Source organism: Macrobrachium nipponense, chromosome 10 (genome assembly GCF_015104395.2).
Source record: "Macrobrachium nipponense isolate FS-2020 chromosome 10, ASM1510439v2, whole genome shotgun sequence".
Taxonomy (NCBI): domain Eukaryota; kingdom Metazoa; phylum Arthropoda; class Malacostraca; order Decapoda; family Palaemonidae; genus Macrobrachium; species Macrobrachium nipponense.
In genome coordinates this window covers 95,738,281-95,763,441 of record NC_087204.1, presented here as the reverse complement: position 1 = coordinate 95,763,441, position 25,161 = coordinate 95,738,281, and the positions used below count along the sequence as shown (strand labels likewise).

General features: G+C 36.1%; 1 protein-coding gene across 4 annotated transcripts in view; it reads right to left on the bottom strand.

Annotated features, from left to right (window-relative positions):
- Positions 1-25,161, bottom strand: part of LOC135223772 (NACHT and WD repeat domain-containing protein 2-like) — a 108,271-nt gene that overhangs the window by 13,895 nt on the left and 69,215 nt on the right. For all 4 annotated transcript variants that reach the window (XM_064262543.1, XM_064262545.1, XM_064262546.1 and 1 more), the window contains exons 18-29: positions 25,152-25,161; positions 24,948-25,006; positions 18,547-18,766; positions 17,172-17,384; positions 15,795-15,910; positions 14,310-14,507; positions 13,413-13,611; positions 12,207-12,340; positions 7,306-7,417; positions 4,600-4,706; positions 3,810-3,956; positions 869-1,007 (exon numbers count right to left, since the gene is read on the bottom strand). The exon at positions 25,152-25,161 is cut by the window's right edge and continues 104 nt beyond it. In XM_064262543.1, the coding sequence (XP_064118613.1) occupies positions 869-1,007; positions 3,810-3,956; positions 4,600-4,706; positions 7,306-7,417; positions 12,207-12,340; positions 13,413-13,611; positions 14,310-14,507; positions 15,795-15,910; positions 17,172-17,384; positions 18,547-18,766; positions 24,948-25,006; positions 25,152-25,161 (1,654 nt within the window). The remainder of the gene's footprint in view (positions 1-868; positions 1,008-3,809; positions 3,957-4,599; positions 4,707-7,305; positions 7,418-12,206; positions 12,341-13,412; positions 13,612-14,309; positions 14,508-15,794; positions 15,911-17,171; positions 17,385-18,546; positions 18,767-24,947; positions 25,007-25,151) is intronic.

Below are 25,161 nucleotides of genomic sequence, written 5' to 3'. Positions count from 1 at the left end.
AATGAAGCTGGACAGTGGATGACACAAAAACGTTTTGGGCAATAATGCTTCCAGAAGCTTCGAAATCTTATGCAACTTTACATACAAAATGTGTAATCTGCACGGGGCTTTGACAAAGACATAAAAACGTATGAGACCAGTCTGTTAAAAAAAGACATGTACTCGACTCGATCGACTGAAGCAGAAGCCCCTTATCACACATGATGATTCATTCAAATACATTGAAGATTCGAGCTCGCTTATCAAACGTGTTGACAGATTAGGAAAGCAAACGGATCTCGGAGTTCCTCTAATCTCACAATGCTGACATAACAGGGAAACAATCGTAGTTTCGAATGGACAAAGAAAATCTCTCTCTTTCTACATTCTACGTTATATATATATTCTTTTTATACATTATGTTATGCGAAATCTGAACACACATTTTAAAACATCCTATCTCTAAGCTATCTAGGAATCTGAAAAAATGTTACACAATCTTTTATACAATCAAAGAGGGATATATGCATTTTGAAAGTAGCAATATTAATAAATATAAAATAATCAATATATATATATATACATATATATATATATATATATATATATACATATATATATATATATATAATATATATATATATATATATATATATAATATATATATATATATATTATACACTCACTGGAATGCTGCTAAAAATAAACATTTATTTATTTCCCAAAAATCACATACATACTCCTTTCCAAAAATCATGATATAATCCCACTGAACGATGTCTGTCATTCATTATGAAAGTAAGAAAAAATGTCGCATATCAAAATTGAAAGCATGACGTAGAGAGGACGATTCATTCTGGGAAAAAAATATTCAGTTTTAATCTATTACCTTGGAAACCGTGACGCATTTCGTGTCATTGTCCAGCAGCAGTAATTGCTGGACGTTCTTCTGTTCCGCTTTGAACACAACAGCCTGCGCGCGCACGTTCCATATCAAGAGGTTGCCAGATTCCGTTGATATGATGTACCTTGATTTAAAAAAAAATATAATAGGTTTAAATAAATCTATGAAATGCACACGAGTAAGTGCATCTGAGTGACATCTCTGTAAGTAATGTAGAAAATGAAGTCTGTTCCGTTTACTATAGTCGATATCATGTGATTTGATATGCGAATTTATTCTTTTTAAATTAGTAACTGTTAAGGTCATTGACATGCAATTAGTAAGGAATATTCCTAGTAAAACGTAATATATATACACACATACGTATATGTTTTTAAGTATACATATATACATACACATATATATATAGATATATACTATATATATATTATATATATATATATATATATATATATATATATATATATATATATATATATATATATATATATATATATATATATATATATATATAATATATATCTATATATATATATATATATATATATATATATAAGCGCTCTCTCTCTCTCTCTATGGCTAGGTTCCCGTTTCCACGTGTTCATTCCCATATAGTATGTATGTGTATGTGTATATATATATATATATATATATATATATATATATTATATATATATATACATATATTATATATATATATTATATATTCATTGACTGGTTTTTTTAGAGAACCACAGCTGTAATTATGCTAAATTTATTGAGCCTGTGACTGGTAACTAGTTAAATACATAACGGGTATTCGTACGTAGATGCGTCTAGTAGATCCATAGAAATAATTAAGACACAAGAATAAGGTTTTGGAGATCTCTGTTTGTAGATGAATAACAGCCTTTTATGAAGTCTTAATACCGCAAAAAAGGTCATTCTGTTTAGTGAAAATGAAATATCATGTAATTCAGAGGGAAGCTAACGCTTAGAATATGTGAATTTTGCTCAACTAAGATAAGTATATTCTAGCATATTCGCTGTAATTCGCGTGAAACTTTCATCGACCAAGCAACAGGTGTCGGCTACAGAAGTTTTGCTAATTCGCACTTCCAGTAACTACGAGTGAGTGTTACCAAACACACAGCGTTATCGTCGCACCAGCTCGTGTCGCCACCCACGAGTTGCTAAGAGTTTTACTAATATTCAACCGTCGAATGTTCTGGGTATTTGAAAGTGGTTGACTGTGTGAAATAGAGTTCGTGAGTCAGCACTATTCGTTGTCCTGAAGAGATCATTCACCTTGTCTTGCTATTCCACCTGGCTAACTGACCACGAATTTTATGATGACGGACTATCCTCGTCATAGTCTAAGCCTAAGGTGTAGATACCTAGCTTTAGAAAACAATGAACTTTTCTTTTCAAAAACTTAAATTATAAAAATACTATTGACAAGACAGCATTCATATTCAGCTCCAGTATTTCCTGCTCAATAATCAGAGCACTGTGGCAATAGCAAATTTGCCTCTAGTTCTACCATTCGGTCAAAAAGGTTTTCAGAGTTAGCTGGTCTTGTTTGTGCTAATAGCTTACAAAATGCTTCCGTGTTAAGAATATGAGCAATTCGAAAGTTAAGCCATGCCCAAAATGTGGCTTTATTGAGAAATCTGATAGGAAAGCCTTGCTCAATCTTGGGCTTATTATGTTTAGGTTTTGGGTTCAAGCCCGTGTGATTTTGTCTGTGGCGTTTTGTTTCCAATGGAATGGAATATGCGATTTAGGCATAAACCTAGCCCTGAGAGCTATAGGGTCATTCAGCGCTATTTGTTTCCATTGGTGGGGAGACTGCAGCCCTTAGCACATTAAGACCTTTCCTGATACCACCTATGTATGTCATGTTAGTCACAACTTTCAGTGAAATGCCTTTGTCAGAGAAGGATGTCAGGTTATTAAGGTGTGATCTAGATGCCAGCAGCTCAAAGTGTTTCCAAGCATCCAGATTTGGTCAGGAAACCACATTTGGAGAACCAGGACTAATTTTTAACCTTATTTCCGTGAAAGTAATAATGAAGACGCATGATGGCTGTCATTATAAAGACATCAAGCATATCGTTGTTTGTTAATAACATGGATGTCCATGTTACATTTTCAATACTCTCGGTGGCCAAGAGGTTACTTCACATAAAACAAAGACCGATGCTAATCACTGCTCAAAGTTAGACGGTCTGAGTCTACTAGAGCAATGCTAGACTTTAGTAATGATGTGCTTAAGGCCTGTCCACGCTAGGAATCATTGTTTGGAAACAAAGTTTGCAAACTGTTTGGAAACAGTTTGCAAACAATGTTTCCTAGTGTGGACAAGCCTTTAGCGGACAAAAGTTGACAGAGGAACAGTAGTACAGAACCCTACATGTTAAAGTACTCGGAAAGAAACAGCCAAAGTTCCTGCCTCCTAGCTGGCAATTCATTGATGAGTGTTGCTTATTCATTTATTTATTATTATTTTTTCTGCAAGCCCGATTGCAGTTCCAAGAGATACTAACGGGAAATCTCTGGTTCTAGACTTTAGTCAAATGTTTCAGAGCATTGTAAGTCGTCTTGTTTTTCAATAAGTAATTGGCAACATTCAATCACAGGGTAGCATAGGCTATACTGCTGCATAGTGACGTGCATACTGCCAGTGCTGCCACGTATGTTGCTGTGGAGGTATTAAGTCCTCGAACTGGTAAATTCAGTTGCTGTGGAGGTATTAAGTACTCGAACTGGTAAAATCAGTTGCTGTGGAGGTAACAAGTACTCGACTGGTAAAATCAATGACAAATTTCCTCTGAATAGGGAAGCGATTATTAAGATGGGAAGGTTATCAAACTTAAACATTTTCATAAAACACACACTTGTATTAAGAAGACGTGGAACATATATATACCCGTGTCCTGCTTACCTGCTGTCATTGGTTATTCCAGCCTGGGTCACAATAGCACCAAGTGGCGAGTCTGCTAGCTTACTCACCAGTTTTCCCAATTTCAGATTCCATATACCAACGCAGTTTCTCGTTACCGTCACAGCCAAGGGCAAGTTTGGCGCAAGGCTGAAATGTAAATGTTAGATATCCATAGTTTTCTCAGTTTAACTTTCTTTATAATTCATCAGGTATAAAGGGTGTCCATAAAGTCCCAGTACCACTACAAGTATTTATTGCTCAGAAACCATATAACATAGAGTAATGCAGTTTTTTTGTTTTTTTTGTAGAATGTTCTACATTTCCTCAAGTTTATATTCAGAGCACTTTATTCTACAAAAAAAAAAAACTGCATTACTCTGTTTTATATGGTTTCTGAGCAATAAATACGTGTAATGGTACTGGGACTTTATGGACACCCTGTATAATTCAGCTACTGAATGATAATTGATTATAATGTGATCTACAGACAGTGAGCAACTAAAGTAATCAAAACATCATCTCATATCGGTTATTTCTTCCAGGGGAACATTAAAATGTTACTTTATCTTCTCTATTTCCACCTACCATACTACTTATGACAAAAGAAAAATAATAGATCCAGTCATGTGAAACAGAACACGTTATTCAACATCTTAAGAATGACATCATATATCTTAAGAATTTATGATAAAATAAGCAATCTGCAGTTTTGCAATGGACTTCAAGTGACTACAGTATGTAATTATTCACTTGCTTTTAATTCAGTCGTTCCTCTCAATTGTCGTCTTACCTGATATCGTCCACTTGCAACTCGTGTCTGTCGATAACGTGAACTTGTTCGAATATATTGTTGATGTTCCAGACTTTCACCGTTCTGTCCAGCGACGACGTTATGACCTGTTGAAGACAGAGATTTTGTTCTCATATAAATAACTCAAAATTCGAGGAGAAAACGCTCTGAAATTCGTACAGGAAAATCGTTTCTATTCATGAGAAAACTTGAAAAAATAAACATTATGAAAGGCCGGCTTTAATTTTTACTTATTTTGTAAGTAAAAAAAAAAATTGACGTTCGCTGCATTTATGTCTACTGTAAAAAGTCTGCCTTTATGTCTAATGCAAAACGTCTGCCTTTAGTCTGCCTTTATGTCTAATGTAAAAAGTCTGCCTTTATGTCTAATGTAAAAAGTCTGCCTTTATGTCTACTGTAAAAAGTCTGCCTTTATGTCTAATGCAAAACGTCTGCCTTTATGTCTACTGTAAAAAGTCTGCCTTTATGTCTAATGCAAAACGTCTGCCTTTATGTCTACTGTAAAAAGTCTGCCTTTATGTCTAATGTAAAAAGTCTGCCTTTATGTCTAATGTAAAAAGTCTGCCTTTATGTCTACTGTAAAATGTCTGCCTTTATGTCTAATGTAAAAAGTCTGCCTTTATGTCTAATGTAAAGTCTGCCTTTATGTCTACTAAAAGGTCTGCCTTTATGTCTAATGTAAAAAGTCTGCCTTTATGTCTAATGTAAAAAGTCTGCCTTTATGTCTAATGCAAAAGTCTGCCTTTATGTCTACTGTAAAAAGTCTGCCTTTATGTCTACTGTAAAATGTCTGCCTTTATGTCTAATGCAAAAAGTCTGCCTTTATGTCTAATGTAAAAAAGTCTTGCCTTTAAGTCTAATGTAAAAAGTCTGCCTTTTATGTCTACTGCAAAAAGTCTGCCTTTATGTCTACTGTAAAATGTCTGCCTTTATGTCTAATGTAAAAAGTCTGCCTTTATGTCTAATGTAAAAAGTCTGCCTTTATGTCTAATGTAAAAAGTCTGCCTTTATGTCTACTGTAAAAGTCTGCCTTTAGTCTGCCTTTATGTCTAATGTAAAAAGTCTGCCTTTATGTCTGATGGAAAAAGTCTGCCTTTATGTCTACTGTAAAAAGTCTGCCTTTATGTCTAATGCAAAACGTCTGCCTTTATGTCTACTGTAAAAAGTCTGCCTTTATGTCTACTGTAAAAAGTCTGCCTTTATGTCTACTGTAAAATGTCTGCCTTTATGTCTAATGCAAAACGTCTGCCTTTATGTCTACTGTAAAAAGTCTGCCTTTATGTCTACTGTAAAAAGTCTGCCTTTATGTCTACTGTAAAATGTCTGCCTTTATGTCTAATGCAAAAAGTCTGCCTTTATGTTTACTGTAACAATGTCTGCCTTTAGTCTTCTGTAAAAAGTCTGCCTTTATGTCTACTGTAAAAAGTCTGCCTTTATGTCTAATGTAAAAAGTCTGCCTTTATGTCTAATGTAAAAAGTCTGCCTTTATGTCTAATGTAAAAAGTCTGCCTTTATGTCTAATGTAAAATGTCTGCCTTTGTGTCAACTGTAAAATGCCTGCCTTTTATGTCAAAGTAAAAAAAGTCTGCCTTTAAGTCAAATGTAAAAAGTCTGCCTTCAGTCCTACTGTAAAGTCTGCCTTTGGTGTCTGATGTAAAAAGTCTGCCTTAATGTCTACTGTAAAATGTCTGCCTTTATGTCTAATGTAAAAAAGTCTGCCTTTATATGTCTATTGTAAAACGTCTGCCTTTACGTTAAATGTAAGTCTGCTTTTATGTCTACTGTAAAATGTCTGCCTTTACGTCTAATGTAAAAAGTCTGCCTTTATGTCTACTTTACAATGTCTGCCCCCCTTTTTTTTTTTTTATGTCTGATGTAAAATGTCTGCCTCTATGTCTACTGTAAAATGGTCTGCCTTTACGTCTAATGTAAAAAGTCCTGCCTTTATATCTAACTGTAAAAAGTCTGCCTTTATGCCTGATGGAAAAAGTCTGCCTTTATGTCTAATGTAAAAAAAAAAAAAAGTCTGACTTTATGTCTACTGTAAAAAGTCTGCCTTTATGTCTAATGTAAAAAGTCTGCCTTTATGTCTACTGTAAAAAGCCTGCCTTTATTTCTAATGTAAAATGTCCTGTCTTTAATCTAATGTAAAAAGTCTGCCTTTATGTCTACTGTAAAATGTCTGCCTTTATGTCTAATGTAAAATGTCTGCCTTTATGTCTAAAGTAAAAAGTAAATAAATAATTAAATAAATAATTAAACAAATAAATAAACAAAAACGATATGTAAACACATGAGCCAAATAACAAAGCTGCTACAGCTTTCCATTGCCAATGCAATTCTTCGCACATACCAAATTGCCCCCGTAAGGGGGGTAGCGCCGTAAGTGGACCTCATGTGGTGCACTGTAGGCATTACTTAAGGTTCTTTGCAGCGTGTCTTCGGCCCCTAGCTGCAACCACTTTCGCTCATTTTACTGTACCTCCTTTCGTACCCTCTTTCTTCATCTTGCTTTCCACCCTCTCCTAACACTTGATTCATAGTGCAACTGCTTTGAGGTTCTCCTCCTATTACTCTTTTCAAACCTTTTACTGTCAATTTCCATTTCAGCGCTGAATGACCTCGTAGGTCCCAGTGCTTGGCCTTTGGCCTACATTCTATATTGAACTTGACTCAACAACATACCGAATTCCAGTTTCCGACGATGAGAGCTTCCATGTCCATGATTCGGCCGAAGTGAGCGTCGAGGACCTTCAGCAGGTCTTGTTTTTGAAGGTCCCAGACGTAGAGGCTTTTCCTGGGTGCAAAGAATACAAAGACTTTAGGTTTATTATGTCTTTATGTGTGTGTGTGTGAGTACGCGCGTTTGAATGAAAGGGTTAATGACCTAGGAAACGTAATTTTTATGTATAGCATATGTTAGGTTACTGATTATGTACGGGTATTTTCGTCTAATTCTAAACCTGTATGAATGTACGTAATGTATTGTATATGTGTTAGTTAACTGGCGATGCATTTTCGTTTAATTTTGAAACTATGTATGCGTGTATATTAGTTAATTGACACTGCACCTTCCAGTAATTCCAAAACTATATATATATATATATATATATATATATATATATATATATATATATATATGAATAACTTGATCCCGAAGTATATAAAACGTGATACTAAGTATAAATGAAGGTTTTTTTGCCACGAAGGAAAAATGAAAAGCGAGATAGCCAAGTACTTTCGGTCCTGTTCGGACCCTTTACTGAGGCAAACTGATTTTACAAAGAACAACATAGTCAAAAGAAGGCTTAATATACAAACTACACTACCAGATTAGCCATAAGCGCGATTTTCACTCTACAGAAAGGAGTCGCAGAGGCTAGCCACACCTTGAAGGATACCCGCAGTAAACAAGTGATTCTTCCAGAAAAACAGTACATTTTGAAAAAAAAAAAAAAACACGGGAGCATATACAAATTAATATCATGAATTTTTACACAGATTTTCCCAACAAAAATTATTATTAATGAAAAGACGAAAGAAAATAATAAATATATAATATATATATCGAGCAAGAGAAAGAGGGAGAAAGAATATCGAACCAGAGAGAGAGAGAGAGAGAGAGAGAGAGAGAGAAATAACTAACTATACATGTGGGACTAATTTATTAGTTGTTCATTTATTTTGAGGTCCTTCATAAACATCTTACAAATATATGGGTCCAAATGGTACATTCCCAGACTAAGATTTAGGTTGTTTTTATTAGTGATTTGTATAATTGCCGATTCCAGTAAATTTCTTGAAACATAATCATTAGATCTAGCAATTACCGAGGTATCACCCCAATTAATACAATGAGATTTTTCACTCAGATGGATAAACAGTGCATTTGAAGTCTGAGCTGTTCTAACTGAATACATATGCTGCTTAAGCCTTCTTTTGACTATGTTGTTCTTTGTAAAATCAGTTTGCCTCAGTAAAGGGTCCGAACAGGACCAAAAGTACTTGGCTATCTCGCTTTTTCATTTTTTCCTTCGTGGCAAAAAAGCCTTTATTTATATATATAAATAATATATATATCATTCGAGCTACAATGTCCTTTAATATCTAATTCACTCTACCCTCGGAGTTGATGATTTTCATATATGGAACCAAAGGGGAATTTTTTAGTTGATAATAATTTTCGTCCTCCCATGGGATCGAACCACCGTCCGTGGACGGGAAACCGAAATCAGAAACGGACAGTGACAGTATCGAGTCGGCCAGCAGAGAGGCTATAAGTTATATCGATTCTGACCATTACAAATCACCGGCGATCTTGGTATTTTCGTAATTAGAATCGATATAAACCGCCTCAACCATGCTAGCCGATTTGAGCGTTTGGCCAACGTAGGCTTGTTATGAATAATTAATCACATCACTGTGATTCATATAAATCATTCGAGCTACGTTGGTCAAACGCTCGAATCGACTAGCATGGTTGAGGGGGTTTCATATCGATTCTAATTACGAAAATACCGAGATCGACGGTGATTTGTAATGGTCAGAATCCATATAAACTTATTAGCCTCTCTGCTGGCCGACTCGATAGCGTCCCTGTCCGTTTCTGATTTCGTTTCCCGTCCACTGGATGGTGGTTTGATCTCATGGGGGGACGAAATTATTATCAACTAAAAATTCCCTTCGGTACACATATGAAATATATCAATTCCGAGGTAGAGGCGAATTAGATATTAAAGGACATTAATTTTGTAGCTCGAATGATTTATATGAATAACGGTGATGTATAAGTATTCATATATATATATATATATATATATATATATATATATATATATATATATATATATATATATATTATATATATATATATATATATATATATATATATATATATATATATATATATATATATATATATATATATATATATATATATATATGTAGTGTATGTATGTATGTATGTATGTGTGTGTATATATATATATATATATATATATATATATATATATATATATATATGTGTGTGGGTTGTGTGTGTGTGTGTGTGTGTGTTGTGCATGTACGTTAGTCAACTGACTAAAGGCATTTTCGTCTACTTCTAAACCTGTTCAGCTGGTGAATTGGCTCACATCAATATTCTTTTTTATCTTATCACCTAGAAATCTATATCTTACCAACCTTCACTCTATGAGCCCAGGTAAATAATGAAGACATCGCCACAAGAAGTGTTTTGCGAAAAAGACAGCAGCACATTTTTCATACTAGATATTATCATTAACTTTTTTTAGTTCTTCCATGCGTTCAGATAATTAAAGTAAGATGTACCAGATTTACCTTTTACTGATATCAGTCTTGGGCCGAATCCTCTTGGAGCAAGAAATAAACCATACTGAAAATTGTTACGAATTCATGTAGAAAATTACTACAACCCTAGACTGGAAATTCGTTTCTAGTTTGGGTCTTCATATGACACACTACGTCACACCTGACCCAATATGCCAGTTACAAGTTTCTAACGTTTTTTAATAATTGCTATAGTAGATTCACACCAACCGTGCATTTGATGTCTAGGCCAGTCCCTTACGACGCTCCTGATTGGCTGTTGATAAGCCAATCACAGGGTCTGAAAAATCTCAGTCTCTCGAGAGAGTTCACATAGGCAGGATGTATGTTCCACCTCTCCTGAAGGATGCTTTTGAAAGACGTATCCTTCAGGAGAGATGAACATATATCCTACCCATGTGAAATCTCTCGAGAGATTGGCTTATCAACAGCCAATTACCGACACGAACATAGATCACGATGTCCATAGCCTTCCCATCAAAAATGACTTACGGTGTGCTCTATGAGCAAGAGCCTGTGCTGACATAAAGCCTGCTTAATCATAATCACAGGCGTAACTGCAGTGAGTGGGGTACGGTACGTGCCCCCCCCCCCAAACCCCCCCCCCAAATTTGGCTCCCCATTTGTGTTCATGAAGCTTGTAATAAAAAGCCTAAGCTTAATTTTTATATTATTATTTTCTTTCTTTTATATAAAAACGTGATTGGCCACAAATTGATATGCTTAAATATTTTTACAACATCCTTAATATCTTTCCATATGTCTTAAGAAAAAAGAATGTACATTATAATTTGTGCATGCCCAGTGGCGCCCCCCACCCCTTTATTCAGCTGCGCCCTCCAGGTGGCCCCCCCCATTTATAGACTCCAAGTTACGCCTTTGATCATAATCAACAACAACAACAGCTGCAAGTTGCTATTCTGAGCTATCTGTCCTTTCATTGGCGTTAACTGACCCAGAAACCAAACCACTAATGTTGGCCAGTCTTATGCGATCAATAAGCTAAAGCGTGTCGTAGGGAACGTGTCACAGCAAGACCACCCGTTACTGTCAGATACCTGTACCGAGAACACGGCCAAAGGAAATACGGACACGGCGTTTGACGGTCACTGTTTCCGCGAATTAATCGTGCGTGAAATAATGCAACAGAAAGCCGGGATATTGACAAGTTTAGTTCGCTGGTGTCATGGAATTTCCTTTCAGTGCTTTCTTTGTTCACTTTCGAATAACCGGATGGCTAATGTTTGACCGAAGTTTGGAAAAGAGGGGAAGGACGTGTCTTGATATCAGTCTTGTTCAATAAAACGACGCCCGTCAACAGGATTAAGTTACGCCTATGTTATGCAATGAGTCTTCACCGTTTCCTCGGTAGGAGCAAACTTCTTTCCTAGATAGTGACCCCAAACGGTTTTCGGGGGTCTTTGTTTAGGATTAATATTTCTTGGAGGTCATTATTTTGTATCATGATTACAGTCCTTTGTTTATGCTTTTCTACGGTAATTCCCAACGGGCTTCTACGCGCCGAAAAGGCGAATACATACCGGGTTAAAATCCTTGGGAGTTACTAACTATCAAAGATCCCAAACTCCTCCCGCCAAGTTTTCAAACATCATTCGTTACCGTATAAGTTTTTTTCTTTTTTTGACGGACGAATGATTTGTTAAACAAAAGCGCAAAAGACGATAGTAGAATACCTTGGTTCCTGACCTTGACAATTCAGTGCATAGTAATGATGATAGCAAAATGAATGAATGAAAATGTAACAACACTAACAAAGTTCTTCATGTTTAGACCATAGATTGTTAGGGGGTTATTCCACCCCTCCGTTTTTTATTTTTGTTTTCTCTCTCCATACACACACACACACACACACACACACACACACACACACACATATATATATATATATATATATATATATATATATATATATATATATATATATATATATATATGTGTGTGTGTGTGTGTGTGTGTGTGTGTGTGTGTGTGTATGGAGAGAGAAAATAAAAATAAAAACCGGAGGGTGGAATAACCCCTAACAATCTATGGTCTAAACGTGAAGAACTTTGTTAGTGTTGTTACATTTTCATTCATTCATTATTTTGCTATCATCATTTATATATCATCATATATATCATAATATATATATATATATATATATATATATATATATATATATATATATATATCTATTTATTTAATGAAACTTTTTCAAGGCCGATGTATCTCTCCCCTACCTGACTCCCGCCACGGCGTGATGGTAACCTTTGGAGAGAATACAGGTGTTGGACTTCAAGAGCTTTGTCGAGATGTTCCTGACGCCGTGCGGTAACTTTAGAGTCCAGCCCTTTCCCGATTCCACTTCCCACACCTAAAAATAGAAATAATAATAAAGATAATAAAAGAATATTCAAATACATCTTCATCAGAACACTGCTAATTATCCTTTCTGATGCTTGAAATTTGTGAAAGCGAATGAATCGTTCATGGCTAAAAGGAAAGTAATAATAAAAATAGTGGAAAATGAACGATTCTCAAGCTCGAAATTCAAGTAAACGAGTACAGGCTGTCCCCGGTTATCAGTGGAGTCGGTTAATGGCAATCTGGTTTTATGGCGATTGTCTAGCGTCATAAAATCAGCGATTTATGGTACCATAAGGCACCGATAATAGTTATGGAGCCATAACATACCTAACAGAGGCGCCATGAACCGGTTATCGGCGCCACAGGCTCCATAAATTGCCGCATTTCAGTTAACGGTGGTTTTTGCTTATTCAGCACCCCGCCGATAACCAGAGAATGCCTATATCACTGTTCCATCTGATAAATGTTCCCATTTCTTGTCTCTTCTAAGTTTTATTTTTAAAGAAGGTAAATCTGAGAAAGGATGGTTAAACAATAAAAATATACATCGTCAATTAATTAGTATTTGCAAATACATCATCAGTATTTTGATTGTATATTTAAGTTTTCAATAAGTGTGGGATCAAAGTATGTTATTTGTGTGTGTGTGTGTGTGTGTGTGTGTGTGTGTGTGGAACAGATACCCTGAATTCTGTTATATTCTAAAATGGAGGCGGTAATTAACATACTGAAGGTAACTGATTGTACAGTTGGAGAGGTTTTGTTTTAAAAATTACACCTTACATTACCTTATCAGTTGTTTTAATAACTTTTTCACAGATGAAAGCAAACTGAATTTTACAACAACAAAAATTCAGGTGAACACTTGAAGCAGCTCAAATGCTTTAAACTTTAACATATTTGGCCCTTTTGGCCTCCACACTGCGATCCAAATCTTATTTGCCTTTTAGTGAGTAGAAAAAAAAATATAACACCTATTTGCATAATCTATCCCACTGAATTCACTTGAATTGCAGAACAAAACAATGAGCAACGTTTTGACGACGGTTCTGCATCTACAGTTCTGAAAAATCACGAACCTGGAACCCAGTCATGAATGTCCCGATGAGATGATTCTGGTCGTGGGTGAGATACAGCATCAGGAGTTTGAATTCGTTGTGGGCGATCACCCTCTCCAGCGTCCACGCCGTAGGACCCCGCCGGAAGTGGCAGACGTCCTCGCCGTGCTCGTTGACACAGCAGTAGAGGTCTATTCTGTCTGTCGTCCATGCCATGACGCTGATGGAGAGAGAAAAGGGGTCGAGAAATATGGCTGACCTGACGTAAAACTACAGCATACTAAGAGAAAGAAGTTTCTGTTATTTTAACGGCAATATTAAAACAGACAAACATAGCATCGTGGGAACCTGCTAGTCGGCACAGCAGCACTGAAAGAGAACATTAAACAAATGAATTTGTAATAAAAATATTAATAATACATTTTCAAAGAGTGGTAAACCACGAAAAAAAAACAATATCAAAACAGACAAATATAGTATCGGGGGAATGCTGCTAGTCGGCACAGCAGCACTGAAAGAGACGACTAAACAAATGAATTTGTAATAAAAAAAAATTAATAATACATTTTCCTAGAGTGGAAAACTACGGAAAAAAAAAGAATAAAAAAATTTATGTAATCTAAAAACACCTTGGGTACATACAACAGTGTCCAAATGTTCCTGTTGTTCGTATGAAGTCGATAGAATACTTCTGTAAAGCAACGAATATTGGATTAGGTCTTCCTTTATGGCATAATTAAGGAAAGCAACGGCTGAGAGCTAATTCTTTTTTCAAGTTATGGTACAATATCAATTTGTAAGTGCTCTTAAAACCACTTGATTTTGACCTCTGTTTTCTGATGATCAATGAATGATCTCTGAAAAAAAAAAAAAAAAAAAAAAAAAAAGCCACAAGACAATGCAAAGACTCTAACTAACCTATGGAAGTCCAGAGTTTCCAGAACGTTCCCATCGTCGACCGTGTAGATGAGGAGGTTCTTGTCGTCGAAGTCCCCAGTCCAGCAGATGATGCTGTAGTCACTGGGACCCCTGAAGTCCATCTTGAGGATGGGTTTGTCCACGGGCGACCGAATTCGCTCTTTCTCCTCCCCTCGCAGAGTGTATAGCACCCAGTACCTGCAACGGGCCAGGGCAGAGCTGTGAACTCTAGGTTTCCTGAAGGTGTTTGAGCTGAATGGTCTAATTTAGTACCACTGTCTCTGGGACTGTGAGGCTGAATGATGTTCATTTCTTCTAATAAGTGTCGTTTAATTTTTTTATAGATTGCAAGCATACGGTGCTCACCTATTTATCTTTTCATACATGTATGAATGTATGTATATATGTATGTATTTACCTACATACATGACTTAGCAGTTAAAGGAACAGACGAGAATTTTAAAAAGACTGAAAACAGTTCAGTCGAACAGATGAAGGAACGCGGCTAAAAACACCATCGAACAATTTGAGACAACGGAGACATAACTGCAAATGCAATAGTCTCTAGAGCAGCGGTTCTTAACCAAGGGGAGGGGGGGGGTTCCCCTAAGGAAGCGACAGCAATTTCCAGGGGAGGCAGGCGAGAGCCTAGGTAAAAAAAAAATTTTAAAAAAAATTCTCTTAATCTTATAATTCGTTATTCTCTTAACAAGAGTGAGGAACTAATATTCAGAAGTTTATTTTAAAAAGTGCAAAAGTATCGCCTTATAACGTTACTTTCCTAGAGTCTACTATACTCTATACTCTGTTTTTTTCCATCTGTCCATCCGCCTGTGGTGGTCGCGCATGGTAACACTGCGTCCCAGGCTTTAAATAGTTACGCTATGTCTAAGTTTTATGTAAATAAAAGGATATCTGGGTGTACATTTGCAACTGAAAAGTGTTTTAATAATTTACTGTATGCGAATTACACCGTTAATATTCGAAATAGGATATTATTATTATTGTTGAGTGTAAGCTGAATGTAACTATCTAAAGCCCGGTACGCAGTGTTACCATACGCAAACACCACAGGTGGGTGGACAGATGGGAAAAAACCGAGTATAGTTAGGCTCCTTGGGCTGACCATGTTTTGCAATTATTGACCTCCCTTTCTATCTCTCGAAACACCTTCTCTGTCACATTTATTATTATTTTCCTTTAAATCTGGGAAGGAATTTTACGGAATTTTACTCATAGATGCAAGGGGGGCGTGAAAGAAAGGACCAACTCTTGGAGGGGGCGTGGTCATAAAAAGGTTAAGAATCACTGCTCTAGAGGCTTACGCCAAAAAATAAGTGGAATATCCAACAATAGGTTACGTAACTAGTAAAGTGCAATCTCTTTCCTGGTTGGATTTTGGGGGGGGGGGGGGGGGGGGGGGGGGGGTGGGGGGGGGGGGGGGGGGGGCGGGACAGAAATGGGATTTTTCAATCCGTTCCTCACCTTTCGCCATATACGGCGGCGCAGGCGTCCGAGAGAAGGGTGCCTATCACTGGCTCCCCCGGCACTGGGTTCTCCAGGATGAAGAACTCGCTCGTCAGCATATTGAGTAGCACCATCTGTTTCGGGAGAGCGAGTGAGAAGGGTGAGTGAGGGGAAGGCAAGTATGATGAAACTATAGTAGATTCACATCAACCGTGCATTTGATGTCTAGGCCAGTCCCCTTACAACGCTCCTGATTGGCTGTTGATAAGCCAATCACAAGGCTGGAAACGCTTAGTCTCTCGAGAGAGTTCACATATTCAGGATGTGTGTTCCACTTCTCCTGGGGGATACTTTTGAAAGACGTATCCCTCAGAAGTGGAAAATACATCCAGCCCTGTGATTGGCTTATCAACAGCCACTCAAGAGCGTCGTAAGGGACTGGCCTAGGACACCAGATGCATGGTTGATGTGAATCTACTATAGTTGGTAATTAGAGGTTATGTGACGTTTTCAAAGTTGAGGGACGGAAGAAACAATGGAATGAAGGAGGAATAATGAGAAAATCAAAAATCGAATGATAGGATATGAGAGACGGATTGCCAAGATCGAAATGTGAAAGGAAGACGACTGGAAATTATTTTTCACCAGTAATAATAATAATAATAATAATAATAATAATAATAATAATAATAATAAAAATAATAATAATAATAAAATTTAGGTGAAACACCTCTTTCAGACATGTTCTATTGAAGGAGATTGCTGATTCAGCTGCATTAGTTTTATAGAAGTTCTTTTCTATTCTTATCACGGCTTTTTCAATATTACTTAGATTGGCGAGTAACGTGCCTAGCAATCTCCTTCAATAATAATAATAATAATAATAATAATAATAATAATAATATAATAATAATAATAATAACGTAGCCTTTGATAAAGGGACGTCGGTTGTAATTTTCGATTGAACAAAAAAAAACCCAGCACGAAATTTTAGAATAAGATGGAATTAAAAAAAAAAACAGTATAAAGATATGAGGTTTGTAACCCTATTCCATGAGTACAACAACAATAATAATAATAATAATAATAATAATAATAATAATAATAATAATAATAATAATAACAATAATAATAATAATAATAATAATAATAATAATAATAATAATAATAATAATAATAATAATGTAGCCTTTGAAACAGGGACGTCGATTGCAATTTTCGATTGAACAAGAAGAAAACCAGCACGAAATTTTAGAATTCCTTGCGTCAGATTCATATATAACTAATCAGTCTCGCTGGCATTAATCGTCTCTTTAATAGGAAAACAACACTTTTAGCTGTAAATAATAACAATAAGGGTAATAAAAACTCAGTAAAAACAACAAAAAAACTCACTTGACTGTTGTTCGTATGAGCGATGGAATACTTGTTGTCGGGAGACAGCACCAGCTCTTGCATGATCCCTTCAATGCCGGGTATGACCTCTCTGGTAAGGTCAGAGGTCGACAGATCCCACGTTATGAACTTGTTCGAAACACTCACGATGTACCGGAGGTCATTCGTCAAGCAGAAGCCGAACACTGCGAACTGGTGCCCCTCCAGGGAGTACTGTAAGCGGGCATGCGTGAAGATCAATAACTTTAGTAAGCCGTCTGTTATTTATTCATTCATTTTTTTTTTTTTTGGGGGGGGCAATACACGGCCATTTTTAGATCTGAATCCTTCTATATTTGACACAGGACTCGTACTTTTCTTCTAAAAGTCTCCACGACCAACCATGTCATAAACACACATCGTGGACATATCTGACACCCGTCGCAAACAGGTTAAATACAAGTCAACGACCCGGTGGTAGGCCTAACCACTGCTTCAAGCGCCTCAGTGGCGTGGTCGGTTTGGTCTTGGCCTGCCACCTCGGCGGCTGCGATTTCAATTCTCGGGAATACCATTGAGGTGTCAGAGGTGTGTATTTCTGGTGATAGAAGTTCACTCTCGACGTGGTTCGGAAGTCACGTAAAGCCGTTGGTCCCGTTGCTGAATAACCACTGGTTCCGTGCAACGTAAAAACACCATACAAACAAATTAAAAAAAAAACCCTAACCATTGCTCCCTAAGACTGTCCAGCATTTGCTCAAGATTCGTTCTCCGCCTACTGTCGTTGACTTGTTTCCAACTTGTTCGCGATTCGTTCTCCACTTATAGTCACTGACTTATTTGCAATCTGCTTGTGATATGTATGCGACAAGTCTCCAATGTGTGGTATGACATGTTTCACTGTAGTGTGGACTCACCCGAATTCAATTTTCACTTCATCAGGAATTAAAAGTTTCTGGTTTCTCTATCAATAGCCTCTCAAGTCGATTTGGGAGGAACATAGCGACTATAGTAGATTCACATCAACATGTGCATCTGGTGTCTGGGCCCGTCCCTTACGACGCTCCTGATTGGTTGTTGATAAGCCAATCACACGGCTGGAAACTCTCAGTCTCCCGAGAAGAGTTGCACATAGGGATACTTTTGAAAGACGTATCCTTTAGGAGAGGTGGAACAAACATCCTGCCTATGTGGACTCTCGGGAGAGACTGAACGCTTCCAGCCCTGTGATTGGCTTATCAACAGCAGCCAATCAGGAGCGTCGTAAGGGACTGGCCTAGACATCAGATGCACGGTTGAAGTGAATCTACTATAGCAAGTTAAGCTAGGTTAAGTTGCGGCTGAGGTAACTCGGTACAAAATAGCACCCGATGCGTCAAGAAACAAGAGAGTCTACCTTCAAAGGGCCTCCGGGCGTGTGGCTACAGTGATAGGACGGCAAGAGACCACAGTGTTCGATGCCCTCGGCGTCACACTGCTCCAGGAGGCTCTTGACGTGGGGGTTGGTCTCCATCTCCGGAAGAAGACGCCCTATGAGCTGAGGAGACAGCATGTCCGGGTACTGAGAGAGGATCGCGCCCCCGAGACGAAGGGCGTCTGCTACCAGCATGAGCTCTCTGGAGGAGGAGGAGGAAATGTAAAACCGATGTGAAATGATGAAAATGAATAGAATGAAAAAGATGTTGAAGTCTTAAATACTATAAACGCTATAAACGCCTGCCGGTGTAATATAGAAGAACTTCTTGGTCATTATTATAAAATAATAACAGTCTTTGATCTATGACTCCATTAACATCAGAATACAGATGTTGAATGTTTATTCATTTTTTAATTTTTAACTACGAAAAGGATCAGTTTATTCGACGGTCAAGGTAAAGTTCAGAATCATGAATATATCAAAAATAAAGAAAATAATAATTATCTGATTAGAAAAGTTATTTCCTTATACATGAAGGAAGGTGTATAAATGACAAAATGTATGATGCTTTCGTGTAACCTAATTGTAGCATAAATTCAAAATCCCCAGGATCAGTAATTCAAAATCCCCAGGATCAGTAATTCAAAATCCCCAGGATCATTAATTCAAAATCCCCAGGATCAGTAATTCAAAATCCCCAGGATCATTAATTCAAAATCCCCAGGATCATTAATTCAAAATCACCAGGATCAGTAATTCAAAATCCCCAGGATCATTAATTCAAAATCCCCAGGATCATTAATTCAAAATCCCCAGGATCAGTAATTCAAAATCCCCAGGATCATTAATTCAAAATCCCCAGGATCATTAATTCAAAATCCCCAGGATCATTAATTCAAAACCTCCATGATCCTTAATTCAAAATCCCCCCAGGATCATTAATTCAAAATCCCCAGGATCATTAATTCAAAATCCCCAGGATCATTAATTCAAAATCCCCAGGATCATTAATTCAAAATCCCCAGGATCATTAATTCAAAATCCCCAGGATCAGTAATTCAAAATCCCCAGGATCAGTAATTCAAAATCCCCAGGATCATTAATTCAAAATCACCAGGATCAGTAATTCAAAATTCCCAGGATAATTTATTCAAAATCCCCAAAATCCCCAGGATCAGTAATTCAAATCCCCAGGATCAGTAATTCAAAAATCCCCCAGGATCAGTAATCAAAATTCCCAGGATCATTAATTCAAAAACCTCCAGGATCATTAATTCTAATCCCCAGGATCATTAATTCAAAACCTTCAGGATCAGTAATTCAAAATCCCAAGGATCATTATTCAAAACCTTCCAGGATCAGTAATTCAAAATCCCCAGGATCATTAATTCAAAATCCCCAGGATCAGTAATTCAAAATCCCCAGGATCAGTAATTCAAAATCCCCAGCATAATTTATTCAAAATCCCCAGGATAATTTATTCAAAATCCCCAGCATAATTTATTCAAAATCCCCAGGATCAGGAATAACAAAATCCCCAGCATAATTTATTCAAAATCCCCAGGATAATTCACTCAAAAATCCCCAGCATAATTTATTCATTCAAAATCCCCAGGATCAGTAATTCAAAATCCCCAGGATAATTTATTCAAAATCCCCAGGATCAGTAATTCAAAATCCCCAGGATAATTAATTCAAAATCCCCAGGTTCCGTTTAACCTTCCCCAATTATTCTCCCCAGATCCAATTAATCAAAATCCCCAGGAAATCATATTTCCCAAAATCCCCAGCATAATAATTCAAAATCCCCAGGATAATTTAATTCATCCCCAGCATATTAATTCAAATCCCCAGGATCAATTTATTCAAAATCCCCGCATAATTTATTCAAAATCCCCAGGATAATTTTTTACAAAATCCCCAGCATAATTTATTCAAAAGCCCCCAAATCCCCAAATAGTTAAATTATCCCCAGCATAATTTATTCAAAATCCCCCCAGGATCCCCAGTAATTCAAAATCCCCAAGGATAATTTATTCAAAATCCCCAGGATCATTAATTCAAATTCCCAAGGATCATTAATTCAAAATCCCCAGGATAATTTATTCAATATCCCCAGGATCATTAATTCAAATTCCCAAGGTTGGTTTATTTATTAAAAAAAAAAAACAGGATCATTATTCAAAAATAAAATCCCCAGGGTCAGTAATTGTAACTTTGTGTATGTATGTATGATGTATGTATTGTATATGTATATATATGTGAGAGAGAGAGAGAGAGAGAGAGAGAGAGAGAGAGAGAGAGAATTATATATATTACAAAAGAATTACATCACACATCTTGCCATTACACCAATAACATTTTGGAAAAAAGACAGAGTTATGGGAGAGGCTTTTTGAACATTCGAGTAGTATTACATATTTACATTAATTTTCATTAACAGCCTCTCCCAAACGAGATATACATACCAGAAGACTCTCTCTGTGGCTGAAATACACATATCTGTGAATTGGGCTGAAAGAGCACCTCGTAACGTCAGCGTATATGAACAGCTTAAAATCGAAAGATATAAATGTATAAAATACGTCATGCATTGACAAAGTAAGACCTGTAAAAGCCAATGTAAATTTATATGTGCCATAAAAGAGAAAAAAGTACATGTGTTTATATGTACATCAGTGACAAGGTGCCTATTTTTTTTTATTCATGTTTTGTCAGATGTGAAAAAGAGAAAAACGACTTTGAAGAGATAATATTATTGGAACATGCTAGGATTTCTTGTCTTATCAAGACTTCCGAAAAAAAGTTACGAATTTTATTATGGTTTTTAATAAAAAAAACGCGATTAAGAATTGTGATAGGAAATAAAGCCCACATCTTTGGAAACTGGGATATATTTTATGAAGTTACGTTTTATAGATGTACTTGAATGAAATAAATATACAACAACATTCTTAATTTTCGTTATTCGTTGTTTACAACTTCAGGATGCCCGTGATAACTACAACATGTCTCAGGAGAAAAGCACTTTAAAAAAAAAGTATCAATTTCATCACTGTATCTGTTATTGAAAGCCTGAATTTCATTATGAAATCTTATGGGTGGCTTTAAAAAAATTTAAAAAACGGGGAAGAGCCAGGTTCCGAGAGAAAGTCAACAGGATGTAATGTTTCTCACATGATAAAATATGGAAGATATTTATACAGGGTGATTTAAATCGTTAACCTAATCGGGTCACTAGGAAGGTTAACGACTAGAGAGCTGTAGAAAAATAATAATAGAGGGTGAGAAGTAATGTACAATAAAAAATGGAAGATAAAATTTTTTTTCTTTTTTTTAGCAGTATGGTAAAAGCACCATTCCAGACTTCACGCTTCGTCGTCCGTCATACAATACCTTTTGTTACGCAAAGTGGTTTCGCTGGGCGGTGGAGAGAAAGCCAGTTAGAATCCCTTCAGGAAATCAAAGTCATGTCATTTATAAACATCATGCTTTCGTAACCACATAGCTGATAGACTAGACAAAAAAATGAATAACAATAATAATTCATGCACGTTATGACACAAAACATTTTGACTGGGTGGATCTTGTTCTTCAGTCATGCTAACCATGAAGTAATAGGTAATGATTCTTTGACATCCCTGTAAAAAGATCAGGCCGGTTTTAAAGCTGTATATATATGAATGTATATGTATATATGAATATACTTCGTGATTGCCTTTTATGCAAAACTTGCTCCAAATATTTCTGAATACCAGAAAATCGAGGGTAAAAGAATGGACATCAAATTTCATCAGTATTACTAAGTAACATTTTGGTGGATATAAGATGGAAGCCGGAATGTGAATAATTGTTGTGAAAGGACATTTCATTGTTATCAACTTCATAAAAGGCAGTCATAATATACTAAGGCATATGCATATATAAATGTATATATCCACGTAATTACATATAGAATTATATATGCATCATTATTAATACAGTGTGTATATATATATATATAATATATATATATATATATATATATATATATATATATTCTTCATACATAAATACATATATATTTGTATGTTTAAATACATTATGTATTATGCTAGTATAAATATATTCAAATTTGCATATACATATTCATATATACCTCTGATATTGCACATACAATTGCATACGTGGAAGCCCTTTTAAAATCTCCCTATTGCTAGGCTACAGATTCCTATACTTCGTCCAATATACTGAGGAATATATATATATATATATAATATATATATATATATACATATATAATATTATATGCATATTATGCTATAGATATATACATACATCCTATATAACATATTATATATATCTATATATATATAATATATAGTTAAACGAATTTTCCCTACTATACCAGAGGGTCTATGCCTGGGTTAAATGCCTACATTTGTCCTATTACATATGTCTAAATGTCTACTGGATGTCTGTTCATAATTCTGTCTCCATTTCTTCTATTTCAGACCTTATTCAACAATAGCAATGGCTATAGTAGATTACTATCAACCGTGCATCTGATATCTAGACCCGTCCCTTTTCGATGCTCCTGATTGGCTGTTGATAAGCCAATCACACGGCTGGAATCTCTCAGTGTCTCTCGAGAGTTCACATAGGCAGGATGTATGTTCCACCTCTGTTGAGGTATACTTTTTAAAGACGTATCCTTCAGGAGAGGTGGAAAATCCATCTTGCTTATGTAAACTCTCGAGAGAGACTGACAGTTTCCAGCCCTGTGATTGGCTTATCAACAGCCAATCGGAGCGTCGCGTCGTAAGGGACTTGCCTAGACATCAGAGGCCCTGCTGATGTGAATCTACTATAACTGATAATGACCTATTGAAAGTTCATGGTTAAAAGGTCATATGCAATAAACACAAAAACAAAACATTTGAAATTGCTTACCTCCATCACAGATCAGAAATGACACTAAATAAAGTATACGTCTATAGCGGCTTATGTTGTTCTTATAGATTTTACAACTAAGGTAACACATAAACGTGTGTTTACACACATGCAAGTACACACAGCACGTAAAAACAAACATACAAACGTGTATATAATTAGAATTTCCATCAGATGCCGGTTGATAAAATGTAACTCGTATTTGTGTAAAACATTCTACATTCGTCATCCAGTTAGCTATTAATTTGTTAATGTAATTTTTTTTAATAACTGGTCTCCTCTTTCTGCATTTTCCCATAACTATGTTCTTAGGAAACTTGAATTTCAAATCAGTGGTCCCTTTGAGCTCGTTCTATAAGAATAAGGTTCATTTTCTGAATAATAATAATAATAATAATAATAATAATAATAATAATAATAATAATAATAATAATAATAATAATAATAATAACGAGAAAACAATCATTAGAAAAATAGAAGAGAACCTTTATCAAATTACCGCAGCTGAGGCAGCAATTGCTTTTAATAATAATAATAATAATAATAATAATAATAATAATAATAATAATAATAATAATAATAATAAGAAACCAGCACTATAAATTCCACATTCCAATTTGGTATAACAAAATCGAAAACTTCAATAATTGCGTTTTTCCTATTTCTTATGATAGGAGCCGACTCTCAGGCGATATCCAGTGAGGCAATTTGCTTATCTTTGGGCTTATTTAACCAAAAGCTTGAAGATATTAACGTATTTTCCTATGTTAACATCTATTTTAATCCTTCGATTTAATTCGGGGATTTTCATTATCAAATACCAACGTAATTCTGAAGACGTATGTTTCAAATTACCTAGACTTTTAACATAAATATCGCTAAGTAATGTACGTATTTTTTTTTATTAAGTTAAATTCAGATTCAGAAGGTGAAGTCCCTTCTTCCAAATGGACAAACCTACGTAATTCCTAAGTTTCCTTAATGAAGTTTATATCTGATAGACTTCTTCAGATGTAGGGGAGTAATTTTCAAGTATTTTATTCAAGTCAGTGTACGATTCGCTAAGATTGCAAGGAGTTAAAATGATTCAAGTTGATCACTTTCTACAATAAACGAACCTAAAATTCATTTATGTTTCTCTGTACATTCACTTTCAGCAGCAGTGTCGTTCGTTATCAGAAACCATATCAGTATTTAGAAGTATAGCGTCGCACAACTGACCATGTTGCGTCTGAGTTTTGGAAAGGGTATAATCATTGTTAGCATTCCAAAACCACGTCCGTAGACTAACCAACATCGCTCACGTAAGCAGAAAACACGAAACTCAAACGGTGACGAAAAATTTTGCAAATAGAACGCAACCACAAGCAACCACGACTCGAGCGAGATGCCACTTCGTATCATGAATGCAGATCACCATTTCGACCTCGTCTTCCTATCTTAATTACCTGATTTGGTCCCTGTCTTCGAGGTGGCACGAACAGTCCTCGAAGTCAGAGAGGACAGCCTGTAAAAGGAAGGAGCTCAGCTTGCGTGGAGCCACTGGTATCATGAACGCAGTCACCATTTCGGACCCGGTTCCTGTCTTAACTACCCGATTTGGGCCCTGTCTTCGAGTGGCACGAACAGTCCTCGAAGTCAGAGAGGACAGCCTGCAAAGGA